This window comes from Trichechus manatus, unplaced genomic scaffold (assembly GCF_000243295.1).
Source record: "Trichechus manatus latirostris isolate Lorelei unplaced genomic scaffold, TriManLat1.0 scaffold00205, whole genome shotgun sequence".
NCBI classification, from domain to species: domain Eukaryota; kingdom Metazoa; phylum Chordata; class Mammalia; order Sirenia; family Trichechidae; genus Trichechus; species Trichechus manatus.
Genome location: NW_004444141.1, coordinates 3,405,124 through 3,418,192, shown reverse-complemented (window position 1 = coordinate 3,418,192; position 13,069 = coordinate 3,405,124). Strand labels below are relative to the sequence as shown.

At 43.3% G+C, this 13,069-nt stretch overlaps 1 protein-coding gene across 1 annotated transcript in view; it reads left to right on the top strand.

Moving 5' to 3' along the window:
* Positions 1 to 1,629, top strand: part of FREM2 (FRAS1 related extracellular matrix 2) — a 290,304-nt gene extending 288,675 nt beyond the window's left edge. The window contains exon 24 of the mRNA XM_004388078.1: positions 1,117 to 1,629. Coding sequence (XP_004388135.1) covers positions 1,117 to 1,629 — 513 coding nt within the window. The remainder of the gene's footprint in view (positions 1 to 1,116) is intronic.
* The last annotated feature ends 11,440 nt before the right edge of the window (positions 1,630 to 13,069 follow it).

Below are 13,069 nucleotides of genomic sequence, written 5' to 3'. Positions count from 1 at the left end.
GCCATCTAAGAGGCATCAATTGGTCCCAACACACTTGGAGAAAAAGAGAAGAAGAAAACCAAAGACACAAGGAAAATATTAGCCCAAGAGACAAAATGGCCACATAAACCAGAGACTCCATCAGCCTGAGACCAGAAGAACTAGATGGTGCCCAGCTACCACCAGTGACCGCCCTGACAGGGAACACAACAGAGAGTCCCTGACGGAGCAGGAGAAAAGTGTGGTGCAGAATTCAAATTCACGTAAAAAGACCAGACTCAATGGTCTGACTGAGACTGGAGGAACCCCAGAGGACATGGCCCCTGGACACTCTGTTAACCCAGAACTAAAACCATTCCCGAAGCCCACTCCTCAGACAAAGATTAGACTGGACTGTAAAACATAAAATAATACTCATGAAGAGTATGCTTCTTAGTTCAGGCAGATACACAAGACCAAATGGGCGGCCCCTCTCTGGAGGCAGGATGAAAAGGCAGGAAGGGACAGGAGCTGGTTGGAGGGACACGGGAAACCCAGGGTGGAAAGGGGGAGTGTGCTGTCACATTATAGGGATTGCAACTAATGTCACATAACAATATGTGTATAAATTTTTGTATAAGAAATATATTTGAGCTGTAAACTTTCACCTAAAGCACAATTAAAAAAAGAAAGAAAATCCCTTCTTTTCACACGCCCTGGAAAAGCATGAAAACGGACTTTCCCTGTGGTTTGCTGTGTAGTTTAAGCAGCCAGACACACTCAGAGAGAGTCCTGGCTGAGGTTTAGCAGGTTTGAGCTGTAGTCCTACCTCGGCCACTACCTAGATGAGTGACCTTGGGCAAGTCACTGAACGGCTATTCATTTTTATTTCTTCATTTTTTTAAATGAATCGGTTAGACTATACCGTGTAAAGTTCTTCATAGCTCTGACATTGGGCACATGCCCCTTAAGAGCTGCACAGAATATCCTAGAATGCTTTATAAAATGTCTTGCAGATACTGTGCACTCAAAAATGAGTAAATGAGTGCTGCAGACTAAATTAAATAATCATTTTGTATTATAATTTCTCTTGCAGATAATGATGAACTAGGTTGGCATAGTATCTAAGGTTCTAACAAATGAAGTTGTGTTTTCTAGGTCTCTCTTGGCCGGGAATGGTACATACATGCAATCTATACAGTAAAATCCAAAGACAACGCCAATCGAGGTATTGGCAAAAGAAGTGTGGAGTCCCAGTACCACTCTCTGCTGAGTCCAGGGACGCCCCAGGCATCCAGCAGGGGCCAGAAGAAGAGGGAGATCAGGAGCACACCCCCGCTGGCGTGGGAAATTGGTGCTGAAAATAACCGAGGGACAAACATCCAGCACATTGCCCTGGACCGTACCTACAAGAAGCAGACCCCTCAAGGGAGAGTTCCTCCTGATGGAGTCCTACCTCGGGAGCTCAACCACTCCAGCTCTGACGTCAGCCTGGTCACCGTCATTGGAGGCGTGATGGTGGGGTTACTGGCCATCTGCCTAACTGTCATTGCAATGATGATGTGCAAGAGCAAAGAGAAGTCCAGGAGGAAGGAGGCCCCTGACGGCTCAGGCAGCAGCGAGCCCATGGTGTCCCCACAGAACCACAACAGCGACAGCTCAGAGGTTTGACGCTCGCAGGTAGAATTCAACGTTTTCCTCAAGTGCCTCAGAAAAGACTGCAATAGAATCCCGAAGACTTCTGGTAAACCCTACAATATTGGGGGACTTCTGTGAAGAAGCTGCTTAGTGGACTTGCCTATACTAATGTACTTTTAAATCTGCCTGCTTTTCCACACATCAAAGGACAAATTAGACCACATCTTTCCTCTTGCCCAGAAGACAGGAACGATGTATTCACACACGCACAGAGCCATAAACAGCGAGGAATGTATTTCTCGTTCAAGGCATTTCCTCTACACAGTGGAGATGAACCTTTTCAAAGGTGCTAACAGACTTTCAGAATTTTAAGGGGAAGATTATTGTTCCTATATGGTGTGAAATTTGAAGGTGCAATTATCACATTGTTTATTCATTTTATAACAGTTTATTACTAGAAAGGTTTTAGTTGGTAGTCTGACAGAATGATGAACACAGTGTTTATTATGACAAGTTTTCTAATAGATAAAGACCACATAGAATTATGACTAGGGGTAGCTCAACCCACAAATCATCTTTTCTCCTATGTGGGAGAGACAGGAAGGAAAGATAGAGGGAAGGTAGCTTGCCAGCTAGGATTTGATTTGTTTTTCATTATCACCAGTCCCTCCTTGTTTTATTTGCTTATTTAATTTTATATTAAACCAAAGAATATGTTACGTCGGAAAGAGGTTATTGCAGAGAGACTGCTTTGTTTTGGTGTAGAGTGAGTAGCTGTAGAGTTACTGCACGGTGAAGTACCTTGCTGGCACTCAGCAGTTGTGGGGAACGTGAGGGGTGATGACTTCCGATGATGACGAAGTGCCACAAGGTTAGACTCCCGTCCACAGGACAACGTTCTCTAAGAACTGAGCTGAGAACAGGTTTGCAGTATTGAGCCCAGAAGTGATTACAAGAAATGTCAGTGCAGATGGTGAAGGCAGAAAGTGATATTTATTAATATAATAATGTTTAACCAGAGTGCCTCTTACACGTACTTGATAGGATAAAAGAACGTTTTGAGAGATGAGGTTAGCCCTCAGAGTAGCATGACCACACAGCAGTGTCCAGAACTTAAATTAGCTGTTTTCCTTACCAGTTGTCCTCGAGTCAATTGGACTCATGGTAACCCCATGTGTGTCAGAGCAGAGTAGCATGACCACACAGCAGTGTCCAGAACTTAAATTAGCTGTTTTCCTTACCAGTTGTCCTCGAGTCAATTGGACTCATGGTAACCCCATGTGTGTCAGAGCAGAACTATGTTCCATAGGGTCTTCAATAGCAGATCAACTGCGACCTTTCAGAAGCAGATCGCCAGCCTTTCTTCTGAGGTGCCTCTGGGTAGGTTTGAACTGCCAACCTTTCAGTTAGTAGCCACACACTTGACCATTTGCGCCACCCAGGGACTCCTAAATTGGTCATAGACCATTAGCTTTCTAACTGGCATCTGGTCCAAATAACAGGAATCTCTGCAACTGTCATTCCAGAGATGGTCTTGGAGTTGGTCAGCATCATTGATCATACCCTTCTTTGATCCAAGGAGAATGCGTCGCTCTCTGGCATCCCCAGTTCAGTGAACTGGTGCAGCGAGGTCCCTCTCCATATCTAAACATGTAGTTTGTAACACTGCTTATCATTTACCTCACAAAGCCAAGGAACTTCGGTGCGCTTGCACGGCACTTCTCCCATTGACCTTTTGCAGGAATGTGTTTTCACCACCTGGCAGAAATGTCATTTGGAAAGGGAAAACTCCAGTAGCTGGATGATCAATCTTGCAATGCTAGTAAATGTACTTTGAGCAAAAATAAGTCAGGAGAAAAAGAACGATGCCCGAAGGTTAACCCCCGTACACTCGCAGCCATAGCCTAGCCAAGCTGAGCGTCCGAGTGAAGGGGAGAGTCGTAGAAAGCAAACTTCTCCTCAGGTCATATACCTTCATCTTCCCTGGTGTCTGTGAGCACCAACCACCTCTTGACTGAGAAAGGAAGCCACACTGGTGCTGGAAGAGAGTGGAAGTGTGTGTGATCCTTGCTTCTCTTCACATGTAATACTTACTCTGCACTTCACATTCAAAGTCTTCTAAAGAACTGTAGACTGTAGTACCCTTCCACTGGGGAATTTACAAGTATCTCCTACATATCAAAGCACCGCCAAAGACTTATATAAACAGAGATTACTCTATCTCCCAGGATTTCATTTCTCAAAATAAATAGAGATACATTCTTAATTATACCCCTTCGTTTAACTTTATCTTCTCGCAGATGCTTAGCTGTTTCTTTGGCTACCTCATAATTTGTCTGAGATTGAACATGAGCTAAGCAGCTTCACGGAGTACATGCGTTCAATTTATATACATGGTTAGACAAGTATTGTCCATCAACTTCACATTACTGCAGTGGTTTGGATGAGTCAGAGTCTGGCTTTTGTGCAGTCTCGGTCTTTGTCACTGAGTTAAGGTAACTAGTGAAGCAGGATTACACCAAGTCTGTTTTGAGCCTTTGGGCCAGGCTGGTTTTATAACAAATCTCACAATAAGTCATTTGAGTGAGTAATTGTTGTTAGCTGCTGTTGAATCGGCCCTAGACTCTGGGGGACCCCATGCACAAAAAAAAAAACAGTACCCAGTCCTGTGTCGTTCCTATGATCGGTTACTGATTGGACCATTCTGATCCACTGGGTTTTCATTCATTGATTTTTGGAAGTAGATTGCCAGGCCTTTCTTCCTAGTCCCTCTTAGTCCGGAAACTCCACTGAAACCTGTTCAACATCATAGCAACATACAAGCCTCCACTGACAGACAGTTGGTAGCTGCACATGAGGTGCATTGGCCAGGAATTGAACCCTGGTCTCCCTCATGGAAGGTGAGAATTCTATAAATGAACCTCCAATGCCTCACTATTTTGTACATAAATTGCAGAGCTTATAGAAGGGAGAACATGTCTATCCTTCTCTAATAAAGAGAAATCTCACTTTCAGCTTACTTTCTTCTTTCTTTCTCTCCCCCGCCTCTCTTCTTCCTTTCTTCCTTCTGCTTGAAAACAGAGAGTGTGTGGGAAATGGCAAGAATGTAACCATAAGATATAACTTTCTTAAGTATAAAGTACTTGGAGGGCTTCAGCATTTTCTTGATTTCTATTTACTGAATGCGTGATTTAATATACCTGGACAATTAAAAAAAACTCCTTTTAGTGGGAAAAAGAATCAGACCCTTATTTTCAGTTTTTTATGTGTAGAGAACTAGTCTGGTATGATCAGGAGAAATCCATAAAACATCTTCCCATAGAGAGCAGGATGTAAGCAATTATAGTTCCTTAGATACTCAGTAGCTCCTGACCCCACTGAAAACAAGGTCTTGCTGATACTACACAGTGAAACCAAACCCAAAATAAATGGTAAGCATTAGTGGCTCTCTTAAGCTTGTGAGCCATGAAGCATTCCAATACATGAATGATGGTTTTATTCATTCTAGTTCCTCCCCATAGTTAACATGTGCTGAATGTTTACCTCAGGTTAGCCACTTTGAGGGATTATGAAGAAACCAAGCTGCTCTCTCTACCCTCAGGCAGGTTATAATTGAATGTTGCTCTTTCACTGGACTAAAGGGGACAGGATTTGCATTAGGGTGTCTCCTGGACCAAGAATGCACCAGGCAGACATGTCTACTCTTTTTCATCTAAAAGAACTCCACATGTTATGGATCATTCTGATCACAGACCTCATGCAAAATATTTCAAACCAGTAATTTAATGGAATTGTCCTCAACCCCACAAAGAGGAGATGCATTACAGAGATGTGGGTGGCACTGCCATTCTTTCATTTTAGTGGCTGATAGGCCACTTTATTCTAAGAACAGCAGATAGCACTTAACCTCATTTTACAATTCGTTAGCATCATCGGCACCTCTCAACCCATCCTCTCGTAAGCATCCACAGTGTCTGAACACAGAGAGTAAAGGTCGATTAGAATTCTGCTCTCGGGCCACTCTGTAGCCTTTACTAAAGAAATGGAGCAACTTTAAGCACAATATCCACTTTAATTCAAGAGAGATGACTTTATTAAGTCATGCTACCTGGAATTCTTCCCAAGGTACCAACTCCTAGGTCACCATTAAAAATGGAAATGGACCTGTGTAAAAATTACAGAGCTTCTTTCTAATACATACCAGCATTAAGGGTTTAGATAATCCCAGGTTAATAAATGTTAAAATAACAGTAATAGGGATAAATGCAATGACATTAAGATTTTAACAATTGGAGATTTTATTTCTGCTATTATTTTGAAAATACCTATTTAGCATTGACTTGGAAACCAAATCAATTGTTTAATAGGAAGAGAAAAAATGTTTTTAAAGATACAAAGTTAACAAATTTGAAAACTTAATAATTGCATTAATTTGAAAATCAGCATGTTATTGTTACTTTGAAACTCTTTCACTTTCCTGACTCTGACAGCAATCACAAAGGGATGAAAACCAGAAAGCAAAATGGGTGTCTTAACTAACCGCATGGCAAATGAATGGGACTCGCGTGTTCAATCAGTCCAGCTTGCCAAGGCTCAGGAATTCTGAAATGTGTAATTTGGCAGGAAACTATAAATATCAGTGCTCTCTCTCTCTGTCTTTTACACACACACACAACATCAAACCAACAAAACACTTCATTTTTAGAAAAACATGACCCTCGAGACACAGTTCTAACTGAAATGGCCCACACAAGAATTTTCAGGAAGATCAAACAGAACGGTCATTTATGAAAACATACTATAGTGGGAGTTTCTTTGACATTAGTTCAAAAGGTAATATGCTTCATTAAGAGTTTTTCCCAGAATTGACTGAAGTATGGCAAGGTAATGACACAGAAATTTTCAGAAAATGTTCTCCACAGGTTCAAAGTATCCCTCATTGTCCATTTTATGGAACAAAAGTCTGGTGGCGTAGAGGTCAAGAGCTGGACTGCTAACCCAAAAGGTCGACAGTTCAAATCCACCAGCTGCTCCTTGGAAACTCTATGTGGCAGTTCTACTTGGTCCTATCGGGTTGCTATGAGTCGGAATCAACTTGACAGCAACGAGGTTTTTTTTTCTTTTTTTTCTATTTTGATAAGAAAATTTAAAATAGAACTGCGTGGTAATTTTCTACAGTTTCTACCAGAAAGATTTCGTAGACAACTTTTAAATAGGAAAAGAAAGATAATTCTGTCTCTGGGACTAAAGTTGATGAAACAAAATATACAAATATGAGTCTCTCTTTGGATTTAATTTTATTGGGAGAAAAATCAGTCTTTGCAAACTTTTAAATGGTTTTTCCTTCTTCCCTATCTTTTCAGTACAGTTATTTTCTTTTGCCTGATATTTGTTTCTGTGTGTTTTTTTAATATTATGCTGTCTTTACTCTTACACACACACATACACACATGTATGCTCCAGGTGTTGCTGGAGCGTGTGTGTGTGTGTGTTTCAGTAATGGCGTATAATTTGCTTCTTTTCTTTCTTTTTTACTTAATAGTCTAGGTTTTCTCTTTTTCTGAGGTTTTTCATTCTCTCACTAATGCTTCCCTTTGAGTTCTGAAACTATTGTCATTTTCGCTCCGTAGTTAGTGTTCTCATCATCTGAAAGCTGATAAGGCATCCCAGCATTTGTGTGGTGTCCCTTCTTTATAAAGTGTTAAGGCTTTTGGATGAAGGAAAAAAGAACCCCCTACAAAACATGAAAACCCTAATAGTGAACAATGTGATGACAATCTCTGCTTTGACATTCTCTCGCTTGGAGGCTCAACCTTGACATTTAAGGTGCAAAAACTTCCTTTAAGGATTTAACTGACTAAGAATAAAAAGTTAAAGATCACGTGTATGAAGTTCTTTTGGATGATTGAATATTTTCCTATGAAATAAATGACAAAAAAAAATGTTAAAACGTTAAGGCGTTGGAATTTTTACAGTTTTCATTATTAAATGTGCAATGCTCTTCTCCTCTTCCCCTGATGTTTGTCACTCAGAGTCCATGATCACTTGAACAATCCAAGTGGATTTCTATTATGGATATCTATTGTGTTTAATGCAGAGTAGTCCTGTCATATAAGAGTTTTCAGTATTGTGCCTTGAAAAAACAGACAACAGTGAGAAATGTCAATTTTTAAAAACTAGTATTTATAAAGAAAAGAACAGTATAATAAAAATCACTTAAAATATGCAAAGGCAATTACCGGTGAGAATAAAGGATAATTTCTGTACAGACCAAAATTAAGCACATTACAAAAAGTCCTACAAAGCAGTCTTTCACTGCGGCTTCAGAAATTTGCGTTTTTGGCAAGGTATTTTTTAAGCCAATTTGTCTATTAAAGAAAACTTTGTCCTGGAAAAGAGGCTGTGTGTTTTATAATTGTACTAAGTGCCTACTTCCTTCCTAAGCACCCTGGACACGTTCACCAAATTTGTATTTCTCTAGCCACAGAACGAGATATTTGTGTGTAATGGAAGTATTTACAGAACGTAATAGCTTTTGTGATGTTCCCGTGGGAATTCTTGAAAACCAACAGGGTCTAGATTTTTTCATGTATTTACTAAGATACGGCATTTGCAAATTGTCTGGGGTCATTCAGTCTTAAATCCATGTCTAAAGTAAGTCGTGCTACTTGTATTTCATAACTACATTTGTTTTCCTTCAAAATATATTCACGTGTTTAATATAAATAAAGCCAATATAAACATAAATGTGCTCAAATGACCAATTTATTGAGGTGCATTCTATAACTTTTATTTACACTAAAATCACAAAATCCCTGTAATAAATCTTACTTTTTCCGTTCTGGTCCTGGAGCCTGGAGCTTTTGTTGGCTTCAGGACTAGGACATACGCTCCCACTACCTCTGTGACTGTTGCTGTTGTTAGGTGCCCTCAAGGGGGCCCCGACTCATGGGGACCCCGTGCACATGGAGTGGAATGATGCCCGGTACGGAGTCAGACTGTTGTGATTCGTAGGGTTTTCTGTGGCTGGTTTTCAGAAGTAGATCACCAGGTCTTTATCTTGCTGGTCCTTCTTAGTCTAAAGGCTCCAGTGCGATCTGTTCAGAATCATAGCAACGTGCAAACCTCTGGCCGACAGGTGGTGGCTGAGCAGAAGGTGCACTGGCTGGGAATCAAACCTGGGTCTCCCACATGGAAGGCAAAAATTCTACCTCTGAACCACCACTGCCCCTATGATGCTGGTGCTGAAAATATGGCCTCCTCAGCTGGATCTGTCTGCAAGGTCCCAGCTCCTGCCCACCTTTCTAAAGAGTGCAGAAATGACCAGGAGCCTGCTGAGGTAATGAAGAGTTAGAGAAAACAACACATTTGGAGTGACTAACACTTTGCCCCTGAAGCAGGGTGACTAGATGCCACTATAGTCATGAAATCCTGCCCAAATGCACTAATGAGGATGAATCCATGATCTGAGCCATTCCTGGGGGTCTTACTGCCAAAGTGGACTCGTCACCCTCCGCAAACTTCATCCAAGTCAATAATCATTTAATTTATCGTAAGGGCAGATTTTTAGCATGGGGCCACCACTATTTGATACTAGGAGGAAATGCAAAGGCAACATCTTAGAGATGTTGAAGGATGTTGTTGTTAGGTGCTGTTGAGTCAATGCAGCTCACAGAGACCCCATGTGACAGAGTAGGACTGCCCCAAAGGGTTTCCCAGGCTACAGTCTTTATGAAAGCAAATCTCCAGGTCTTTCTCCCACAGAGCCACTGGGGAGCTCCGAATCACAAACCTTTCGGTTAGCAGTCAAGCACTTAACCATTGCACTACCTGGGCCCGGTGTTGAAGAGTAATCCCCCCAAAAGGGAATACGCAAACGGGAAAGTGGATAGAGAAAACAGTCCTACTTCAAAGTCTAACAGCCCTTCCAAGGCTGGAGGCGAAAATGGCCCAGTGGTAGCAGAAAGGTTGTGATCAGCAGTGGAAATCTGTGGTTCAGTCAATCTTCACTGCAGAAGTGAAGGAGGAACGGTTGGCTTGTGTGGTTTCCAAGCTGCTGGGGAGAAAACCTGTAGGAAGTCTGGGGAAGGGAACCTCCAAGATCCCAGCCCCACCAGGATATCGACAGTGGGGGATAAGATCTCCCTGCCATAATGTCACAATCACCCCAGAGGCACTCAATTTAAGGAAAAACACCCAAACTAGAATCAGTCAAAGTGGACCTGACTAAGGGGAAAGCTCATCTGAAAAGGAGAGAATATGCCAGGAATAGAGACAGAGCTATGTGACGCTGCAGTACCAACTCCACCCGACCCCCCAGCAGGCTGGCAACCAAAACCCAAACCCACTGCTGTCCAGTCCTATCCGACTCCTAGCCACCCCAGAGGGTTCCCAAGGCCGTAAATCTACGGAAGCAGACTGCCACATCGTTCTCCCTCGGAGGAGCTGGTGATTTCAAACCACTAGCCCTTCAGTTAGCAGTTGATCGCTTTAATCACTGGGCAACCCGGGCTTCTTTCCAAGTCAGTAAACTGAACCCAAAAAGTCTGGCAGTAATCTTGGAGAATCCTATTCCCAGCAGCCCAAAGAGCATTTTAGGATCTTAAGATGACATCCTAGGGATTTACTGTTGTCGTTGTTAGCTGCCATACTCAATTCCGACTCATAGTGACCCCACGTGACAGAGTAGAACTGCCCCACAGGAATTTCCAAGGCTGTCATCTTTATGGAAGCAGATCTCCAGGTCTTTCTCCCGGGGAGCCACTGGGTGAGTTTGAACCATAAACCTTTCGGTTAGCAGCCGAGCGCTTAACAGTTTGCCCCACCAGGGCTTCTTCCTAGAAATTTAAATGGGATTAACTGCAAAGGGGTGAAAGGCGGCCGAGAAAGCTGCTGGACAGGGCAAGGCAAACACAAAACAAGTTGTGGCAGGTCCGCCATGCACCCAGCGTGGTCCGCAGGGGAGCATTTTGAAGGGAGATATGCAAACATGAGATCAGACCATTTCTTCAGCCGTTGTTCAGAGTGGAAACCGCTCCAAAGACAATGAGTTAGAAGCACCGAGGCTTCATCAGGGCCCGTGAGAGAAACTGCCTGAAGTAGCGCAGCCGTCACCTTCGATGACAGGATCCCCACCCCATACCACCACCATTATATGGCTGGAATTCAGAAAGACCACTATTTGGGGAAGCACTTGTAATATTCAAGGGTCCTAGGAGAAGGCCTCATGGGCAGTGGCCTGAATCAAAATAGCTCTGTTTATGATTTATAGCCATCACGGTCTGTCAGAGTGTCGTACCGTGAGGGCTTGTGTGTCGCTGTGAAGCTCTGCCGCAGGTATTTCAAATACCAGCAGGGTCACCTGTGGAGGGCAGGTTTCAGGGGAGCTTCCAGAGTAAGATAGACTCAGAAGAAAGACCCAGTGATCTATTTCCAAAAATTAGCCAATGAAAACCCTGTGGATCACAACAGAGTACTGTCTGATATGGGACTGGAAGATGAGCCCCTAGGTTGGAAGTTGCTCCAAATACCCAGTGACCACAACAATGGTGAAGATGGTACAGGACCGGGTAACATTTCTTTCTTTTGTGCACGGGCCCCCATGAGTCAGAGCTGACTTGATGGCAACTAACCCCAACCCCAACCCCAACCCTTTCTGTGGGAACGAAGCTGCCAGGCTCACAGCTTGGAAGAGGGCTTTTCACACAGTGTGCACGCTTTGGCAAGCTAAGTCAGTGGCGTGCTGATATATCTTTAACAACAAGCTCTCTGAGGAAAACATAGTTCTGAGTTGTAGTATGTACTGATTTTCATGGTGTAAATGCTCCCATCCTGGCCAATTTCAAACTATTAACATAACATCAACTAGCTTGCAAATTCCTAAAAATTTAACAGTCAGCTCTCACAAGCAGATACCAGTTGTGATGGTTAAAGTTATGTGTCAGCTTGGCTGGGCTGTGATTCTCAGTGGTCTGGCAGTTATATAATGATGTAGTCATCATCCATGATGTGATGGCCAATCTGTTGTAAGGGGAGTTTCCTTGGGGGCGTAGCCTGCATCCAATATATATATGGACTTTCTGACAAAGCTTGCTTGCTTTCTCTGGATCCTGCTTATGGCTTGTCATCATCTGACCTCTGGTACTTGGGAACTGAGCCAGTGACCTGCCATCTTACCTGCTGATCTTGGATTCATTGGCCTCCGCAGCCCATGAGCCAGAGGCCTGCCATCTTACCTACCAGTCTTGGCTTCTTCAGCCCCTGAAGTTACGTGAGTCAGGAGAAGCCTCTGGCCTGATGCCTGACCTATGGACTTGGGACATGCCAGCCTCTACAACCGCCTGAGCCATTTCTTTGAGATACATCTCTCTATATATATATATACACTTCACTGGTTTTGCTTCTCTAGAGAACCCAGCCTAAGACATCAGCTTCCAGCACACCACTGAGAGCACAGGTTGTATTTCAGACCCACCCACCCTCTCTGCCTTGCAGCTTTGTGCACCTCACAAACTCCAAAGCCACAGACATGGGTTGTGATTTTTTTCATAGAGTGGAGGCTTGCCAAACCCAAGCAGCTGGCATGCAAATCTGTTAGAACAGCCATTTATAAAGGCCAAACAACAGATGTCTATAAATAGGCAGTTTCTCCCGTCAGCTCTTCCTGGGTGGACCCTGTGTATTTGGGATAGGTATCACTAAGAAGGAGCCCTGGTGACACAGTGTTTAAGAGCTCAGCTGCTAACCAAAAGGTCAGCAGTTCGAAACCACCAGCTGCTCCTTGGAAAACCTTATGGGACAGTTCTACTCTATCCTATAGGGTTGCTATGAGTGGGAATTGACTTGACAGCAACAAGTTTTTGGGTTTCTTTTTTTTTTTTTTTTTTTTTTTAATCTCTAAGGAACAAGAAAAGGGAAATTTTGCTCAAAATCAGTGGCAGCATCTGCTGTTGAGGGGCTTGGAAACTGAGCTGAGAGTTCATCAGTATGAGAAGAGGCATTAAAATAATAACGAGTACTCTAGCAGAAACACTTTTGCAGAATTATGGGGCAGTTGTGTCTTACAAGTACAGGCAACAAGAAAACAACCCTGGAGCAAAGTAAGTTTCTTTTTAGAGAGAACTGAATAAAACCTACTTGAATTAGACTTAGGAGAAATGTGGGCCTGGAGACGGTTTAGCTGTGGTTCTGATGATCAGACTGTGAAGAAACACCCACCAGTGATCCCAGCTGATCCTGGCGCCAGAATCCGTCTCTAACAGGAGCAGGCGCGGCAGAGAGAGGAGCAAGGCTGAGGAGCAGCGTGGGTTCTGACGACAGCTGCCTTCTGATGACTGAGCGGTCACAGCACCAGCTCACCTCACGCTGCTTAGTCCCCGAGCACATGCTACTCCCACCACAGAAGAACACGGCGATTAGGAGGATGTCTACAGAAGAAACATTGCCAATGAGCCAGACGGCCAACCGAGGCAGC